Consider the following 20384-nt stretch of genomic DNA (forward strand, 5'->3'; position numbering starts at 1 on the left):
GGTATTTATGAGCTGAAGCCTGCAACTCAGATTTATTTGCAATGAAAGGGTCGACTTTTCTTCTCCTCATTTACATCAGCATTTGGCCATGTTAAATCCAGGCCAATGGTGAATTTTTAAAAGGTTGGCATCAATCTTGCGGGAACGATTGCCATATTCGATGCAGACTTCTTTTACCTTTCAAAAGGTTGATTCCACTGCTGAGGAAGAAAGGTACACATCTTTCAAAAGCACAGAGACATCCCATGGACGTGGGTGGGTGGGGGGGAATGGTTTAAACGCCCTTTTAGGGCATCTGTGTTATTGTTGTTGAAATAGTACTCAGAACAAACAAAGAGAGCAGAGAAAGTATTAAGTCTGGCTATTTATCTATGTATCTGAAAAAGTAATGTGGTACTTAAAACCCCGGAGACTCAATGTGAAACCAGGGAAATGTGCTGCTCATGAAGTGCTTTCCTCCAGGACAACCTCCAGGGTTGCTTTTCCCATCTGTTTGAAACACAAAACTGTCTCAATCCAAATTGGTGATTTCTAAATACAATTTTAGGTACATTGGAGAGGGTAACATATGGCAAATCAATTAGACAACTAATTCTTAAAACAAAAACATGGCAAATGCATTTGCTAATCAACAGCAGTGTTGGGGCTCATATTATGTCGGCCACTGGAGTTTTGACAACAATTAATCCTCATTCCAGGCAAGGAGAGCCATATTGACATATATTCCTAATTTGAATATTCAATTACAGTGTAGTTCCTCATCAAATTATAGTAAAACTGGGAACACGGCCTGAAAGATTTACGCAATTAAACGCAGATCAAGAGTCTTATGTTCCCATGAAATCTGCCGGAGTTAAAATCACATTAGTGCAGCAAAGCAAACCACGACACTAAGGATTACTTGACAACTTGAATTACAGTTCAACAGACTTTTATTTTTTTTTGTATGGTGTCCTTTAAGTTGTTCCACATGGAATAAGGAAAAGAGTTGTCTTGTGTTTAAGAAGGAGAAGGAGAAAAGAAAGTGGGAGAGACAGTGGGGACAGACAAGTGGTAGTCAGTGGAGAGGTAAGACGAGGATGAGAGTAATATCGCTGAAGAGCCAGAGCTGCGATACAGAGAGCTGGAAGCCCTTGTTTTGACACACATCCAGCCTTTCCCGTGACAACATCTCCACACCTTCCTCTATGTGCCGACAGTGCTGCTTTGTGGGAGCTGCTTTCTCACCCATCATTATCCTCCTTTAAGCTCGGTGTCAGGTGTTGAAAAGAGGATCTCTCTGAATTTTGGTGGCAAATCACTGAACAGTCTGAGCTCATCAGATCTCAGCTGATCACTCGATCATTCCTGACACTGCTCTGCGTTCCTTCCGCTTGATCTCCCCTACTTTTTTTTGCAACTTTTTTCTGAACACAAGAAAGTAATGAGTAAAGATTGAGCCGGGAATGATTGTTCTTCAGCGCTTCAGATGGGAGATCTGTCAGGCGACACACTGACAGTCACGGTGTGTCTTTCTCCTCCAGAGTCGTGTGCTAGTGGGAAGACTTGGTTAACCAGCGAGCAATGAAAGCTGATACAATACTCCTGCAGAGCTGCAGCAATGTGTGGAGTGTCACAGGTAGAAGACAGTGCTCTCCAAAACATATTGATATGCATGCCAAATCTGACACTGATGACTCTCTACTTCACGTGTTGAAGAAAAAGCAGACTACAGTATGCAATGAAAGAGGAAAAAAAAAAAAAAAAAGATACTCGGCCTTGACATTTTTATCGCCGTACGGTTTGATTTAAAAAGCGTCTGTGTGTACAATGGCCTACTATTCTAAGAGAAATGTCAAAAACCTTGATTCTGAGTGAAGTGAAAGAAATTGCAATATTAGGACAAGGCTAATTTATGCTAGCAGTCAGTGTAGAGGTCAGATATCAGCCTCAGCAATGACAGTTTTATCAGGAGAACAAATGGCAGCGTTGGCCAGGAGAATGAAGGAGGGGGATACTTTACTGGACACATTAAAAGGCTGACCGGATGGCTCAGGTTTTCCACATTATGAAGTCAGGGAGCGGCTGATACGGTCGGTCTTGACAGAGAACAAGCCAAAGTGGTTGACATCAAGCTGCAGCTATGAATCAAAACAGAACACAGTTCGCCGGTTGAGACGCTTCAGACAAACTCGATAAAGAAACGTTAAACACACACAAGGTTCAAATGCAACAGCTTTAGTGGCTCAATATGGTGCGACAGCCTGAGCCAATAACAAATAAGTATTTTAAGTTCAGTGTTTATCCTTGAACTGATAAAACTTGCTTGAGCTGTGGAAATAACCATTCCTTTATTAGTTGCTGAGATTCCCTCTCACCGGGTTTCTGAAGAGTCCGCCAAGTTAAAGACTTCCTGAGACTTTTTTTAACACCACATAGAATTCAGTTCAATACCTGTTTCACAAAGATACCGGCCAAAGCATTAAAGTATGATGGAAAACCAGTTGGGATGATACTGCCTTGAATTCTTTATTATTATATCACATTTATTTCCAGTACTTCCCGGGAGTATATGATAATAACTATTTCATGATAGAACTAATGAATGTGACCTAAACCAACTGCAGACAATGAATGGATGGATTAACCAATTTAAAATGATCATTTATTTTTAGAGCTGCAAATCAATTAGTTGATTGAAACAAAATAAAGTAAATTTTAATTAATTAATACATTTTTCAAACAAATAAGCCAAACATTTTCTGGTTTTAGCTTCTCAAATCTGTAGGATCTCAAACCTTTATTTGCCATATATGATCGGAAATTAAATATCTCCTGAGTTTTGGACTGTTAAACGGACAAAACATGATGTAACCTTAGGCTGTGGAAAGTTTCCGTGGGAATTTTTCACTATTTTTAACATTTCATACACTTAACAAGTGATGAAAGAATTTACAAGAAAAAGACTTATAAGTTGCAACCATAATTCATTAAAGTTTTCACTAAAATCAACATTTGCCCATGATGAGGCATTGAGCTTCAGTGGTACAGCAGCTAGCAGTAGTGACAGTAGTGCTGACTGAAACTCTAACTCACAATTAAGAATTGAAGAGCCTTGTACATGCACAATGTACTGTTGCAGCAATCCCACTCTTAGTTTATAGATGTCTCTCAACAGCCTGGATACAGAAAGAGAAAATATTTCAAACTTTTGTAAATTAACTCTTAGACTCTCTATCCAAGGCTCTTTTAAAAGCCATTTCTAGAAAACAAATTCAACAACAAACAATAGTTTTTGAAAACTGTTCAAGAGCTGCAGACACCCTGTTTTCAGCTGACAAAAAGATACAAAAACAATTCAAATACAGCACCTTACCCTTGATGCAATCACTCCGTGCATCCCATAATGATGCAACACCCTGCAGTTACTGTGCGCAGCTCTGCACTGCTCCTGATTTGCAGTGTACGATTGTACACAACTCTAACAAGCTCCCGCTGCCTGAGGCAACTTAACATTTGAGAGGGATCACTGCAGCTTTCAAAATTATAAGGGTCATTAAAAATTTACACATTATTGACTGTATTTAAAACATCTTTTCCACTGACTGTAAAGAGCACTTAAATTTAAGAGGTGCTATTCTCCAAAGGCCATAAAGTTGTTATAGATAGCCTGAAGGAGGCATGGAAGAGAGAATTTCATACTCATACTGAATATGAATAAAGTATAGTGGGGTGATACTACACAGACAGTTGCACTGTACCTACTTAAGCTATCAGTGAGGGTTGAAGAGCCGTTTATAAATCACTGTGTCAAACTATCTAATCTGTGACTTTAAAGTAACTACAGACATATTTATGGCTGTATGTATGGTTGTCTAAAGTGCATGTAACTACACAGAGAGGATGACAAATAAATAGTCAAAGAACTGCCGCCGTCTAAATTGCCCATAGTGCCGTCCTTATGTGTCAGCGCATTATGGATGGAAATACTCTCAAAAGAAGACTCTCTGACTGTGAAATGAGTTTGAATGTTAATACAAAAACAGCAGCCTGTGATCTCAGCAGGCATCAGGAGGGGGTGCGAGTCGCTTCGAGGTGCAATTTATTCCAACCTTTGAGCCTCACCGACTTGAAAGTGGGCTTCAAAAGAGCGGAGGATTACCGGTAAGAGGCACTAAGGCGTACACATGGGCCCGAGAGCCCACCAGAGCTTCAACACATCAAAGATTATTGACCATCAATTTCCAAAAATACGGACAATTCACAAAACTCCACCCAGTTTGAACTTGGGGTTTGAATTCATGGCCGTCCATTTTGATTGTTCTTGTCCCGCTGAGTGGATCTTGTGAACAGAAGCTCTGTTTTGAACACGCCTGCTGGCATCCAGCGCTCTGGCATGTTGTGGCTTTTAAGTGGCTTTTACTCAGCTCAGCACAGGATGGCAGAGCAAAGCACTTCAAGCTGGCAAACCGATCAGCGCCCCCCCGTGCCAAGCTTCACATTTCTCCACAGCGGCGCACACACACCGAAGGAGTCTCGCTTGTTTATTTACAATTTGCCGTGGAAATCCCCCAGTCCTTCTTTGCGATAAATAATTGAGCTGTTTGATCTGGACACAGTACAAAGGGTTGCTCCGTTCACTCGGAGGCCTGAGGCAGAGGAAGCCTGAGCAGCCTGAGCAGAGGAAGGGTACACGCACGCTCTCCAGCATGGCGGAGATCTTGAAGCTCTCCTCCCTTCCTCTGCAGCTGTCGCTCGCTCTCCGGGCTACGTCTCCTCCTCTTTTGTCTGCACAGTACAACACTCCTGTCACCGCAGTCAAGAGGAGCGACCTGCCTCCGCCTCGCGGGACCAACCCACAAATAGCAGGAGTTTAGCCCTCATTGAACTCATCTTCTTGTTCAGGGGATCCTGTCTAGTTAGCCTGTCTCTCCGGTTCACCCTCGCTACCTTGTTGTCCGGCCACAACCTTTACTGCAGATTGCCCGAGAGTGATCAATTGTTTGGGTCTTCATTGCCGTACGGAGCGTAACAACAGCTCAGGAGTACACAGAGCGTGAAATAAAAAAAGGAAGCAAGGAGGAAAGTTAAACTTCGAGAGGCACTGCCGAATAAAGTGGCGTGATGTTACCTTGCAGTGTTGGCTGGAGCGTCCCTGTGAGCTGTACCGGACGTTTCCTGGGAGGACTGATGCTGGGAAACATCTCCCATTCGGTACCATATCCCCATACTGTTTATCTCGCTGTGTAAAGATGAAGAGGATGAACAGCTACTAATCCTTCATGCAAAATTAGTAAATGTATCAAATGTGGCGATTGATGGAAGATACAAAATATCATGAACACATTTATTTCCAGTGCCAAGCAGCTCACCCTATACAGGTGTAGTTATCGAGATGGTACTTTGACTTGGCAATAATCTGGATGTCGTATACAGCCGTCACAGCAGCAGCACAAGGGATGATTTTCACACAGAGCCTCCTCTTCCTCATGGCCGTTTCCTCTGATGAGTCAGGTACACATGAGGGAGTTAGACAGGAGTTGGCGGTATCCATTTCTGTCATCTATGAGTTTCAAGCTTAAAAAAAAACATCTATAGACATTTTACATATCTATATACATATATATCCTAATCTATCTTGTACTTTGCTATTTAGTCATTACCAGTCTCAGAATCAGAGAGGAGCTAATAGCGTCTGAATAATTTGCTGTGCTGAAAAGGAAATAACTGGACATTAGAAAGCCACAATATCCACATGCATTATTATAATTTTGTATCATTTTAGTGGGTAAAATGACAGAAGCAAGAGAATCCTCCATCAGCTTTAGTGCGCAACAGAGATTTAAACTGGATATTCAGAAACTCATACATTATGTCCCATGTATACATTAAACATGGATTCACATAAAGTAATAAAACATTAAATTACACCATAGCCAAACAAAACGTAATCTCTTTTCTTCATTCTGGCAAAAAAATCATTGCCATGCTTCTCTATATTGCATCTGTGCCTCGCTCATTTATTTCCCCTGCAACACTGGAAAGTGCAGTGTAAATGCAATGATAATAAAAATAATAAACAAGCTGTCCTCACTCCCCACACCAAAATATTATTACATTTCCAAGGCATGGATAGTGAGGGGGAAATACATAGCACTCAAAAAGCACTAAAGCATTGGGGAATGCATTTCATTAATATTAGATAACCCCCATCCACTCGTCCTCTCCCCAAATAAATACATAAATAAATAAGCTCCTCATAAAGAAAAGCACAGCTCCAGCTGAGATAAACAATGACTCATGATTCTCTTCTCTTGTACCTCCTGGGCAAAATGTTTATTTTATTCCCACAGTCTGCCATAAATTAAGCTAACCTGCACCCATAAAACATTCACTATCTCAAGCAAAGCTGCCCCCGAGGACCTCTGCATAAGCTGGTCGGAGAGTGAAAGAAACAACAACAAGAGGGTGGGAGGGACGAGTGGTCGCTACTGACTGTTTACTTACTTGTGTCCAATGTTTCTTCCACAGGTGTGAAGCCCTCTGGCAACGCATCCTTAATGTCAATCAGCTTCATGTCCACAACAACGTCAGCCCCCTAACAGATAGAGTGCAGGCAGGACATTTAAAGCCATGTATGCAAATTCAACTTTTTAAGAAGGACAGAGAGCATGAAAAAGAAAAGGTTAGTCATTTTTTTTGCAGGGCTCAGTAAAGAAAATGTAGAGATAATAGAGTCAATGATTTACTAAAAGCTCGGGAAGTCTCTAAAGAGAAGGGTTGACAAAATAGCTGAAGTAATTACTCTCTAATAGCTTTTTTTTTTTGCAAAGAGAGAATGCATCTGTGAACTTGTAATCATTCTCAACCTTTTGGCGAGAAGCTGTGGGATGATGGGAGACAGAGCAGGCAGTCTAATCAACAGAATGGGACTGGTTAAAAACAATCAGGGACTGTGTAGTTGACATTTTCAAGCATGACTCTTCCCTGCCTCCCATTACATTTTCATTTTTTGCCATAATAAATTGCAATAATACACAGCGGCAGTAGAGAGTGGGGCGAGCCAGGCGTGACTTGATGCGTCCGAAAAAGGCTGGATTTCACTGCTACTGCTGCCTGACAGTCATTACCATTAGAGACATTTTTTATTCATAGTTTTTATACTGACTTAAGGAGGAATATGGATGAATGTTATTACTATGCATGGAACCTTGTTTTTTGTGTTTTTCCCCTTTTTCTGGAGAGATTTCTTCCATCACGCCCTGACAAAAAGAGGCTTTCTACCTCCAACCTAGAGTATGATAAATCACAAACTATTTACTTCCCCCCACATAATTCAGGGGCTAATTTTACAGAATCTGTTTTTGTCATAGACAATTACAGTGGGAGCTCCTTTGAGTGGCAGACAAAATAGCCTTTGTTGATGGCTCTGTCATGTTTTATTTGTGTCAAAGTCTTTAAAACAGTGTGGACACACATTTTAAGATAAAATACAGGAGCTAGGGGAGGGCTATTTGTACGCTATATTCTAAACTGAGGAGCAGATTGAGCTCAGGCATGAGGCAGCCGCTGCCAAGTTGCCTGGCTTTTAGAGGACACCCTGAAAAAAAAATTGATTAAGTCCTAAGATTGAGCTGATAGAAAACGATAACAAAAATTGCAGGTTTTGTTTCCACGGTCTGCGTTATCTACCAGCAAGCCATGGAAACAAATGAGAAGGCAGCCAATAGTAAGCTGTGTAAGCTGAAGTTAGACAGGTAGGTGTATTTATGGCCACGGAGCCACTGACAGCCACACATCAACACATCAGCTGTAGGCTGCAGGCAGGAGAAGATTCCAAAAAACGACTCAACAGCATTATGAGGAACATTAAAAAGATCATTTCAGCCACTGAAGAGTCAATGCTGCCCAATTACGGAGATCTATTTATAGCACAACCACACTGAAAGTGCTTTTTGTGGAGTAATTTCTGACATAAAAAAGGACTATTTTTATATTAACAATTAGATGTGCATCAGCTTTCAAGAATCACTGATTGCAAACCCATATTCTCTACAGGGACGTTGTTGATTGAATACATTGGAATAGTTGATATACAGCTCATTGTTATTTCATGAATAAATAACAAATAATATCCTCAGGAGGACGTACAACATGAAAAATATCTCACCGAGGTATTATTCATCTGGAATATGCAGGCAAATCCATTATATGTAAAAGTTCAAAACTACACAGCCAACGCTTTTTAAATGGGTCTTTCCACTGATCAAAGGGCATTAAGATATTCTGGCAGAACCAACAGAGCTAATAACTGCTGGCAAACAAAAAGGTGGTGCAGACGAGGCGTTGGTGCAGAATGCATAGGAGAGAGGGGGAAGTTTATATTCACACTTACAGTTTTTCTGGTGAAACAGAGGTAGCGTGTGACCTTGGATTTGAATAAGCCGTCCTTCCACAGGTCGGCGTCAGAGCCATCTGTTGTTTGTACAACCTACGGGAAAAAAAGAGAAAGGAAAAAAAAAAACAAGGAGAGAAAAAAACACGCAGGAGGTGGGATAAAGTTAATGTATGTATGCCATGAGCGTGTTGCTTTTGCCTCTTCCCTTGCATACTAGCCTTAATTAACGCTTGCCTACACTAGCGCTCCATCTCATTAGTGCTCCGCGTGGGTAAAGGAGTCTTAGCCTCCAAAAAAAAAAGATGGCTAAAAATATCATCCCTTGGGACCAGGCTGATTAAAGATGCCTTGACAAGGATCTGCTCTAACAAGGAAAGAAAACTTCAATGTGCTTTGGTGAAAGAGCTGGGATTATATTTGTGGTAAATGTGGAATGCATCTTTTTTTTAAACTACTGTGGTACCCCTTGAGCAACACACAGGTAAACTTCACATGCACCTTAAATAGTTTTAGCTCTACTCCCGATGTGGATTTTCTCTATGATTTAATGAGACTTCTAAGAATACATTACTGAGGATTTAAAGCTATTTCAAGTGTATGCCTAAATAAGACCTAAGCAGCTCGTCCTTGTACAATAGGCTCATTCAAAGCTGTAAATGATCAGTGGGGTAAGAAAAAGAAAAAAATTTGATTGCATCATATTGATAGCAAAAGCACCACAAGTCAAGCTCAAGGTCCAACACCACATTGCTATGTAAATGTAGGTATGCAGGGCAGAATGATAGAGCAAAACAAGAGTGCATCACGGAGACTCTTCCACCGTTCCAGTAAATATGCTCGGCTGAAGCGTCATGTTCCATTGGCCATCATGTGAGAATCACCTAAAGAACTGCCAGAGTTATTTTCTAAAGAGATCCTTTACAAAGAAGAGTCAATCTAATAAGGTTCATTCAAATGAAGAAGTCATAGATCTCTGCACCCACCCACACACATTACCCCCCTTGACAATAATGATGAATGACCTCGGTGACTGGGTGGGGGAAAAACATGGCATGGGGGGGATTCATGAAAAACCACCAGTGACTATAGCTGGGACGAGAGCGGAGACTAGAGTGGGGGAACAGAGATAGATAGTGGGATGAGAGAAAGAGTGGAAGATGAGGGGAGAGAGGGATCGTCTCCAACAGCAGCACCATGAAAGGTCCCAGAAGGAGCCGATACATCACCAGCCTCCCTCTTTCCTTACAAGACAACCCGTCTTGGCCACTTTTTCCAGGTCAGTAGCCAGCACATCCTGTCAGCGTAAACAAAGGGCTCGCTTTGTGAAACCCAAAGTCAAGTTGAGGAGTAACGAGGGCACGATCCTCCTCGGAGGCACCTCAGGCATCATCCTGCCACAGCTGCCGGCAGCGAGGACGCGACGCAGCTTGAATGTGAAAACGCCACTTGCCGAGCCACGGCGGGAAAAAGGCGTGTGTAAAGTTGCGGTGGCTCCTCTCTGATACTTTCAAGCCTGGCGCTGCATGGCTCCATCACGACACAAGACTTCAATGAGAAGAATGCCACACGTCTGATAAGAAAACATCGTGCCTCTGATATTGAAATATGGTTGTATCATTTGATTTAAAATGCAATGACAGATTCAACTGCCACTTTTTCAAATCTAAAGCTTACAGTGATCTAACAGCCCACCTATGAAAAAAAAAGTCTTTTGGGGGTGCTGAATAAGTCCTATGAAGGATCTCTGGAGACAGACACCACCAGCAAGTTACGACGAAGCACTGAGAGGCACAGCTGTGAATAAAAAAGATATAAAAGGCATACAATCAAAAACCTCTGGGGAGTGGAACCAGGTGGGAAAGACATACGAGAGGTACAGGGTACAAACCAGTCCTTTCAAAGAACAGAAAAACCGAAAAGAGACAAATGTTTTGGATCTTTTCTCTCAACTGGAAACTGTTTGTATATTAAAAGAACTACAGCTGCAGTTGCTTTGAAAAGTAATTTGACTTTCAGCAGAGCTTTGACTGATAAAACTCTCAAGTCTGTGCATTGAGTATGGAGCTAATATTGGGTGATTAGCTTAGCTTAGCTAAAGACTGGAAGCAAAGGGAGACAGCTAACGTGATTCTCTCCAAAGTAAAAACAATATGGCTACCAGCAACTCTAAAGCTCACCTATGAACACATTGTAAACTACTTTTAATCCTAACAAAAATAAACCCAACCACACAATGACGACAAGACATGTTTAAATTCCTGTTTGTGTGCAAATTAGGCCTGTCACAATATCAGATTTTCACTACAAGATTGTTGTGGCCAAAATAATTCATGATGACAATATTATCGTGATATCTATAGAAATTTTGAAAAAAAAAAAAAATGCTATCAGACACATTCATCTTTAACTTTGTTTATTGTGGTTTTGTGAACTACACTCCAAACACGAGTGTGGAGAGAGATTCTGTAACCATAACTGTATATATTAAAGGATTTAAGAATTGCTGGATTATTTACACAACATCATCTTCTGTGTATCATTAATACGATATCAATATTTAACTTTTTACATATCACCTCTTCGTAAACAAACAAGATACAACATTGTAGTTAGTGAGTGGTTAGAGTTTGAAACAGAGCTAGGCTAGCTGTTTCCCTCTCCGTCCACTCTTCAGCTCAGAACCTTCTGGAACTATCTTTGGACTGCACACAGGCATGAGAGTGGATATCCAACTACTCTTCTAACTCTTGGCAAATTAGTTTACTTTCCTTAACTTTCAAACTACTTATTTGAAGTACAGATGCTCACTCAAAAACGGACAAGCGGCCATTGGGTTAGAATGGGCATCCTCGCTCATCAAAATACTGGGCTTCTTCAAACAAACTTCACAGTGATGAGTTTAAGAGCGAAACATGTCAAATGCTCAGGTGAATCTGAAATACACAATTTTCCACTTTGCAACCCATGCACAGAGCGTCAGTGTGCGTGAGTCTACTCGTGGCGTTTGATGTTGGGTGGCTGCTGGTGCTTCAGCAAAAGCTCCCAATCCCAGCGGAGCAGTGTTTGATGTGGGCCTGTGCTCGCTTGTGTTGGAACAACCTGCTCAAGTTCAGAGATGTGAGCGCATCGTCTCGGAGAGCAAAAGAGTTAATCAGCCCTTTGATCTGCTGTATAAAAAGTATGGTAAGTATGGTAAGCAGTCAGTATTAAGGAGGATTTCTAAAAGAAGTCTGGTGTGAATGGGTAAAAAAAAAAGAGAAGAAAAATCAATACAGCGTAATATCCTGAGACTTCCCCTTCTCAGTGCTGCATTAGCACACTGATGCCAAGTGATGAGATTTTTGTCTGCAGATTAAAGACCACATATGTTCTAGAAGATGGGACAAATGCATTTGAGATAGTGCTTCAGAGTCTGAAAGGCCTTGAATTTCACTATGGAGGCTAATTTGCACTTTACTTTTTTCCGTATTTTATTACCTTGAAGGATGTGTTATATTTTAAATGGTAAATGGACTGTACTTGTATTGCACTTTTCTAGTCTTACGATCACTCAAAGAGCTTCGGTGATTATCAAACATACACTTGTTATAACTCCGCACTAGTCGTCTTTTGTTTTTGTGGCAGCTTGAATTCATAATCCAAATCATGTTTCAAAAAACGTATTTAACACAAATGTAGTGAAACAAGGTGACACAAAGATAACTTGTAATATCTTCGTCTACAATACATTATCTTAAGTCCAAACTATATCCAAATGTTGAACCGCTGCTGTACTGCCTGGGGCTTAACAAAAAAAGTATTGACAATTTACTGAGTGAACCAGCGTCGGTGACGAGCTTTAAGCCCTACAGAATATGCACAGTATTTGCACATCAGCTGAAATGTATTGGCGCACTGGAGCAGCAGAGGAGGAAGTCTGACGGGGTTTCTGTGTTTGTCACTACCGTGTGGCGTGAACGCAGTTTCCCTGCCAGTGGCTTCGTTCTGATGCCAACCCGCCATCATCTGCCAGAGATTAGAACAAGCTGGGTGTGTAGGGTGGAGCAGGAAGAGATAGAAACAGGGGGGAAGAGGGAGGGTTTGGGGGTGTAGGGAGAAAGCAAGAAATCTGAATAGGAAGCGAGAGAGAGAGGAAGAAAGATGCGCCCTCAAGCTTGTTTTTGTGCTTTGTTTAACTTACTCACTAGCTTCTCCTTTAAAACACTCTCCAACTCTTTCACAACCAAGAAAGGTTCATATAAACCAACCAATCCTTCACTACACCCTTAAACATTCCTATCATTGTTAAAGTTGTTGTGGTACTTGAGTTTAGGGAAAACATGGGCTCAATTTAAATGACTCTCTGTGGGCATCAACCAAACATCATTAAATCTTTGCCTCTGGTGTGTCTGTTTTACTAGTGGCAACCAGCAACAATGTCAGGAAGGGAATCTTCCTAATCATCAAAGTAAACTTGATGAATAAGTCATCTAACAGCTCTAAAAAAAAAAAAAATACATTGGAAGGCTGCCAATATCCTTTCTGTAAGTTATGCTATACCATCAGCTACAACAATTACATGTTCAACCAACAGCAGTGAGCAAAAAAAAAAAAAAAGATTTTATTTCAGATCAGACTTCTGATCAGTGACATTTTGGACCTGTGATAAGGCTGGCAAAACATTTATTATAATAATAATATTAAATACTATTATACATGTATTAACTGTGGCTTTTACAGTAAAGGAAACAACTTTACAGGCTTTTCATGCGTATTAAATCAAACTATGTGTTCTAAGACGAGATGAATACTCACAACATAGTAGCCATCAGGGGCCTTGTTGACTGAGGCGATTACTCCGACTGCAGAGATGGGGTCTGCTGGCAGCTGGTTGCTCACTTCAGACATGTCAGAGCTGCGTTAGAAAAACAGAAGAGCCTCATCACATTTTTGGCATTTCACCAGAGAAACCGTACTACAATGATCCGCAGCTTTTTCCTCTCGAAAAAACTTTAGATACATCATGAAAATCAATGCATATAAATATTAAAAGAATTGTGTTAATAGATACAAACTTGTACTTTGGCACATATGGTCCGGGTTAAAAAAAGGGAGCAATTTAAATGTTAGAATTTTGAATAAATATGCAAGATGCAGCTAGTGAAACCAAAATAAGGACTTCACCCTTCAGGGTCATTAAATGGAGAGTGGACAAGGTTTTTCTTGGCTGAAATGACCACATTATTGACTTCTTGATGAGGCTTATTAGGGTCTAGAAGAAAAAGTGCCTCTCTAATCCAGGACCAAATGACAAGTGAGACCAACGACAAAAACAGCATTTGGACACCACCCAATGACTTCACCAAATCACAAATTAGGGGGAGTGATCACATATTTTCAAGGAAGTCCCAATCAATTGCTATCTATTCCTGTCCAAGGGAATTTTTCCCTAATGGGTATGCAAGCCTTTTTACGGGGTAAGTGGCTTTGCAATGGTTCCCTTACGCAATTTTATTAGATTAACTTTAAAGCATTCTTGTACTAACTGACAAAGTTGCTGCATTCAATCTTGATGTTTACGAAATCTATTGCAATTAAAGCTGATCCAATTAGGGGATTTACTCCAAAAAACAGCTGTCTCTTTAACAAATGTTAGATAGCCGTACTTATTCAAATGAAACAGGATAGCAAATTAGCTAATAGAATGAAGGATCTCTTTGTAACATTAATTTGTTCAAAATGAGCTTTGTTTTCCAGCACGACATCAAAGGCTTAGAGACTCATCCAAGCTACAGAAAACAAATCCATCCAAACTTATTTCCTGCTCCAAAGTAAAACTGTGTGTTACATGTAGCATTCAACAGTGGGTTCATGATGACTTTAGTAAACAGGCATAAACGCCTACTATAGAGAACAGAATGTATTTTTTGGCCTTTGCTATGATGGTAACTGTGAGGTTTGTGTAGTTTCGCTAATTAAATAGTTAATTAACTATTGTAAAAATAAGTAGATGATAATATTTTGCATAATGTCGAAGTGGTCTAATTGTGAGCAGCAGCACATCGCCACAGTGTTGAAAGGACGGAATAAGTTGGTGAAAGTGTGGGGGTTAACTTCACATTGTCACAATATGTAGTAAGTAGCTAACATTTACTATTTAAGACACATTTTGACATGAATCACATTGAACGTTTGCTGTCATTACAATAATTAAATTAATTAGATTTATTTTGTCAAACATAAACTAATTAATGATGCCGTCTCCGTCGCTATTTACTCGGATAAGAAGAGTGTATATAATAATGTGCTGTTTAACATCTGATTCATGGCTAAACAGAAATCACTGTTGTCTGCACATATACAGATGTTGATTAATACGCAGCAAGTTCCTCGTTTGTTCCGTACTCGTTGCTGTAACTAACGTTACTCGGGACTTTGAATGACTCGGAAAACGTTACATTTCACCGAGATCCACGTAAGGACTAATGGCAGCTAAAACCGTGTATTTTACTTTTACAAAATCAGAATCAGAATCAGAATCAGAATCAGCAAAAACAAATGTTTGAGCACATATGTGAATAGTAAGTGTTGTAAGCCATCCTGAAAGTGTCTGAGCCGTTCGGGAATGGAACTAAAATCCACAAGTTTGTCGTTAGGTTTGTGTTTACCTGGTGGAAACGTTGGTCCGTCTCTTCCTGACTGCTGTCACCTTTTCAACTTCGGACTTTAACCAGCGCGAACCACTTCCGGATACCGCTGATACCAAATAATTAACCACAACCCGTTGCTAGGTAAAACTCCTTGTGACTTTTTTTTCTGTGAAAAAAATGGTACATAATTAAACAAATTTAGAGAATATAGCCATTTTTACTTCTGTTTACATGCATCTTTATTGTGATCCCCTTACTTCACCCTAGTTTTTGTATGTTAGTTTAACGTTTTGGATAGTCGTTTTAATTTATCTTTAACAGAGGGACCAGCCTGCAGTAAAACGTATTCAAAGTCGTTGCTTTAAAAAAAAAAAGAAGTCATTATTTATGCTTAGAGCTCATAATGAGTGACAACAAACTGCTCAGCACAGAAGCACTGGATTCTTGATATTCAACTCAACAGAGACCATCATATGAAAACATCACCAAAAAGCTATGTGGATGATAAATGTGCCAATTTACATTGTAAGACTGAATTGTCTGTACACGGAGAATAAAGCCCTGGACCAACAATGCCACATTGACTCGTGGCTGTATTTCTTTGCAATAACTTTTGAGATCCAATTTGCCTCTGGTAACTAAATTAAGGTTGTGCTTTACTAAATGACTATCATTACGTGGATGTATCTGCAGGTCACGCTTTCTGATAGTTGGTTGTCTCTCTAATCATCACATGTCATTACTGTAATCGAATAAAAGTAAGATAAAGAGCAATGTATTAGCTTAGCTGTAACATTAGGATGCACATCTCCCAGAGTACAACATTTGAAAGCCTCTTTGTAGACTGTCCAAAACACAGAGGGGCGACAAATGCTTTCACATCACCAAGTTTATTATTTCTACCCCCATCATACCAATCAAATAAATTATGTCATTGTGCAACTATTATCCTAATTTATTCAAATCAAAGACTTGTTGCTCTGTTTGGTGACATGGTGCCATATGCCAGTATGGTGTCTTCATTGGGGCCACACACTGTGAAATGTATTTAGGGGCTTACATGGCTGCACATGGCGTGATCAGTTTTCCATTTTTCCATTTTTATAACGCTTCTATTAATTACAGAGGAGACGTTCAGAGGGAAATTGCCAACTCATATGACCAGCAACCTTCCCCACCTCCCCACTTACTGCTAATGTTAATTAAAGAGGCAAAATTTGTGTTTCTAAATTTAATTTAAGAATTCCCAACAGGCAAACATGAGACGGCCTTCTTTTACAGCCTTTTTATCAATTCTATTTTATATTCTGCTTATAGATCTCTCACCAATACAGTTCACTATATTTAGATGCAATTTATAAACAACATTATTATGATTATCTTTTTTAAAACCTCCTTGCACTTTCTTCCACTCCTTAGTAACTTTAACAGAATAGACATAATAGCAAATACTTTCTTGATAAGAGAAGATCAACACCACTAAAAGCCATCGTCGGTTAGCTTAGCTTAGCACAAACACAGGGAACAGGGGGAAACAGCTAGCCTGGCTCTGTCCAATTATAACAAAACCATCCTACCAGCCTGCTTGTAGATGAATTTTGTTATCCTGGACAGAGCCAGGCTAGCTGTTTCCCTCTGTTTCCAGTCTTTATGCTAAGCTAAGCTAACCGCCTGCTGGCGGCAGCTTCACGTTTACTGTACAGACATGAGAGTGGTATCAGTCCTCTCACCTAAGGGAAAGGTTCCTCTCATCTAATTCTCAGCAAGACAGTGAATAATCTTATGATGCTTTAAAAGAACAATGTTGTAATCAACATTGTGAAAGTATATGTCATAGTGTACCCATTAAACCTTTCAGTATTTGAGTTAATAAAGCTAAGTGAGAATATTTTTGGGATATAGGGCTCTCTTATTTCTGCAATAAGTGGTAGCCCATTGGGGCTAAGAGTTTCTTTAGCCTGCTATGGTGCCCATCAATACTCTTATATCCTTCTTTGTGAATGTGTGTGTCTATGTGCGCGTAAGCATGCACCTTTTGGCTCAACTAAATATTACCTAATATGGTAAGATATTGGGTCAACTAAATGTTATCCAACATGACGGTAGAGCCTTGAGATCCCGAGAGATGTGTGTTGTTTGTAAGTGTGAGTGAGACATGCGGCTATAACATATATGTTATGTATATGATATGTTATGTAATGATATGTAACATAATGATACTATGTGCATGACATATTGATACTACCATATATGCTCCTGTATGACAATAAGAAAGCAATGGAGATGGCCATCGAAAGATGAGAGATGATAATTGTTAGGCTATATATAATTATTATTGTAGCAGAGAAACTTACATGGTGGAAGAGAATTTTGTTCTACAATAGACTTCATTTGTGAGATGTAACACCCCCCATGATCACAACCACCCACCTCACACACACACACACACACACACACACACACACAATCCCACAAACACATGCTTCCAGATCAAGGTGTTGACAACCTACTGAAACAGGAATGCTCATTTTATGTAGAAATTGAGGCAGTGCTGAAGTTGATAAGATAGAATTTCAGGTGTCAGAGGGAAAAAAAGGAAAAAAAAACAACACATGCTCCGGCTGAGAAGAGGTACACCTGCTAAAGTAATGGTCTAATTATGGAATAGGTGATGAAACACTTGACGAGAGTCTGGAGATATCAGCAACACATGCTAACTGTGAAAGCCATCAGCTATTACAGTGTTTTAATGTGCGGCACATCGCATGCTGAGGATTGTGGGGTAAGATGAATGATGGCTGTGGCAGATTTCTGTGGGGGAGCAGCCAGTGTAGGATGCATGGCATTACAGCTGGCATTTTGAAAAGGTTCATTAAAACTGTGATTTCTTTGTTCACGCTTTGTTTCAAATATGCTTTATGGCCCATCTCAGTTAAAGTCGACCCCATAAACACTGGATCATTCTATCATGTACAAAATATCATTCACATATTTTGGTGAGTCTTAACAATGTTGAAGTTGTGAGCGGTAATCAGTGGATGACAGAAGAGCCCCTGGACCGAAATTATACCTCAGTGAACAACTTTGCACCCAAATGATGAAAGAAAAAAAAAAAACAGCAAAGGTTTTCTTTTTGTGTGTAAAGGTCATTCACTGTGTTTTGTAATTTGCTGACACTAGTCTGGGGACTGAAGATGGAGATTTCTGTGTTGCCACCCCGAGAGTAATAATATCCCTATCTCAACTTGGGAAATCTACTGCGCCCCAATGTCCCCGTCACCCGTACGAACCCATTATGGGCTGCGTAGAAATCTGCAGGTCTCATTTCATATATGACCCTCACCCCCCTCCTCCTCCCCTTTCTGTCTACACATAAAAAAAATCCCTGTGTCTCCTGAATAGCTTATAATAACGAGCTTTAAGAAGCCTTCCCTTAGTGCCCCCATAGGATATGGCCCTGCAAGGCTCTATGATATCATGCTTTTTTTTCTAATTAAAGGTCAGTTTGGTCCATTCTCATTGTTGCCTTGGCTAAAAAAAATCTCCTGAAACATGATGGCTTTGCCAAATGAGATTTAATTTTCCATTTATGCCATCTGTTTTCTTGGCTAAAGCACTGAATTGCACACATTGAAAATGTAGGAACTGTCAGATTCAGTTTGTAATCCTTGACATTTGTATAGAAAACATAGATTATATTGGTAGTATAAAACTGCCTGTATCTGACCTCTATGGTGCATTTTTGAGAGCGTAAGCCAATATTGTGCACCTAGAGATGTTCGGTCTAGCGGAAGTAATTTCTTTGGTAGTGTTTTACATACTCATCTCTTACCAGCTTACACTTTATTACTCAACTTATCATCATACACACACCCTTACACTCACATGCATCTGCGCATGCACACCACACACATATGCATGCATACACACATATACTTTCCTCCGTCTGGTGGGGAGTCTGGACTGCTCCGACTGACTGCGCCTCACTGCCCTTGTGCAGTGGTGTGCCAGTTGTGCCTTCCCCCATCGCTGTGAATGCCACCATCTGGTGTGCCACGTGGACATCATAATCTCCCCTTAATTACATTAGCAGTGCAATCAGTTACTGCATTACAAGGCCGGGCGAAGAGCTTTTAAATCTTGGAGGAAATCATAAATAATTGCACTAAGTACCCAGCGCCAGATGTGCGTGCCAACTTGGCCGGCATGAGATAAATAGTAACCTCAACAACGGTGTTCAATATCGACTCTGCAAAAAAATTTTGGGCGGTATGATCCCCTTGTCTTTTGCTTCTGTACCCGTCCTCGTCCTTTTCCCTTTGGACACTCTGACTTTGTGGGTTAAAGCACACAGAGAGGTTGGAGTCCATTGACTGTATAGTCAACTACCTGTTGCTGTACTGTTTCCCCGCCACAGTGTGACTGATGGCATCCAGGAAACAGTTTGTAACAAGGTGTTTCACAGCGTCACCATACAGGCCATTACTGCACCCTTCAATCATTGCTCAGTCGTGTAATTAGATGTTTCTTCTCAGGTATCTTGTGCTGGAAATTTAAATTGTTTATGGATTCTGAATAGTTGGGTTAGGTGTGTGAGTGCAGGGTAAAAAGACATTACACCTGATGAGCCACCATCATGTCTTTCTCCTCGGAGGGGATGTTGCGTTGTGTTGCATGGTACTTTTCACTCATCTTCCTGTCATGTTCCCGCTTCCCACGGCAGCTCACACCGACACACATCTCACTCAGTTCATTACCAGCTTAGAGCACTTCCTCTTACCCACTGGCTACATGGGGCCACTATCCTGAGTCAAAACACCAGTGGTCACCTAAGATTTAAACAGTAACTCCAATTCAAATTCAAGTAGGAGGCACTAATAGACATTTTTCATGTAAAACATCTTGACTCGTTAAAGCAGGAGAAGCGCAGGTGCAACTAATGACACTAATGAGTGGGCCGGCATGCACAATAGCACAGTACTGGAACTGGCATAACTAAATTGTATGGAGCAATTGTTAATGTTAATAAATACACCTGTGCTATTCCTGTTATGACATGTCAAAATATCTGCAGTGAGAAAGTCTATTGTAGTTTACGCTGCAGAATTATGAGGAAAAAAAAAACACTAATTTGTTACTGCAATGCACACATTTTTGCGATCCCTGCAAAGACCCCTCATCAACTTTACTCTGCTCAGAACAGTGCTGGATCCTCTTGAGCGTATGGAAACATCACCTTGTCAACCGTGTCCTTTACAAACTTCACTGGCTACGGCTCCCCTTCACGATAACATTATTCCCATTGATATATCTGTGAACAAGAGGGTTTAACTTGCAATTCAGTATTCACATATTTGTCGTGAAGGTGCACATTAAAA

At 40.4% G+C, this 20384-nt stretch overlaps 1 protein-coding gene across 1 annotated transcript in view; it reads right to left on the reverse strand.

The window, feature by feature from the left end:
• Positions 1 to 15075, reverse strand: part of mvb12bb (multivesicular body subunit 12Bb) — a 31709-nt gene extending 16634 nt beyond the window's left edge. Inside the window, exons 1-6 of the mRNA XM_068703610.1 lie at positions 15025 to 15075; positions 13172 to 13271; positions 8375 to 8470; positions 6487 to 6577; positions 5352 to 5481; positions 5111 to 5221 (exon numbers count right to left, since the gene is read on the reverse strand). Coding sequence (XP_068559711.1) covers positions 5111 to 5221; positions 5352 to 5481; positions 6487 to 6577; positions 8375 to 8470; positions 13172 to 13264 — 521 coding nt within the window. The 5' untranslated portion in view covers positions 13265 to 13271; positions 15025 to 15075. The remainder of the gene's footprint in view (positions 1 to 5110; positions 5222 to 5351; positions 5482 to 6486; positions 6578 to 8374; positions 8471 to 13171; positions 13272 to 15024) is intronic.
• Between the last annotated feature and the right edge of the window lie 5309 nt (positions 15076 to 20384).

Source organism: Cebidichthys violaceus, unplaced genomic scaffold, assembly GCF_023349555.1.
Source record: "Cebidichthys violaceus isolate CVI_PGR_0920_01 unplaced genomic scaffold, fCebVio1.0.p SCAF_9, whole genome shotgun sequence".
Lineage (NCBI taxonomy): Eukaryota > Metazoa > Chordata > Actinopteri > Perciformes > Stichaeidae > Cebidichthys > Cebidichthys violaceus.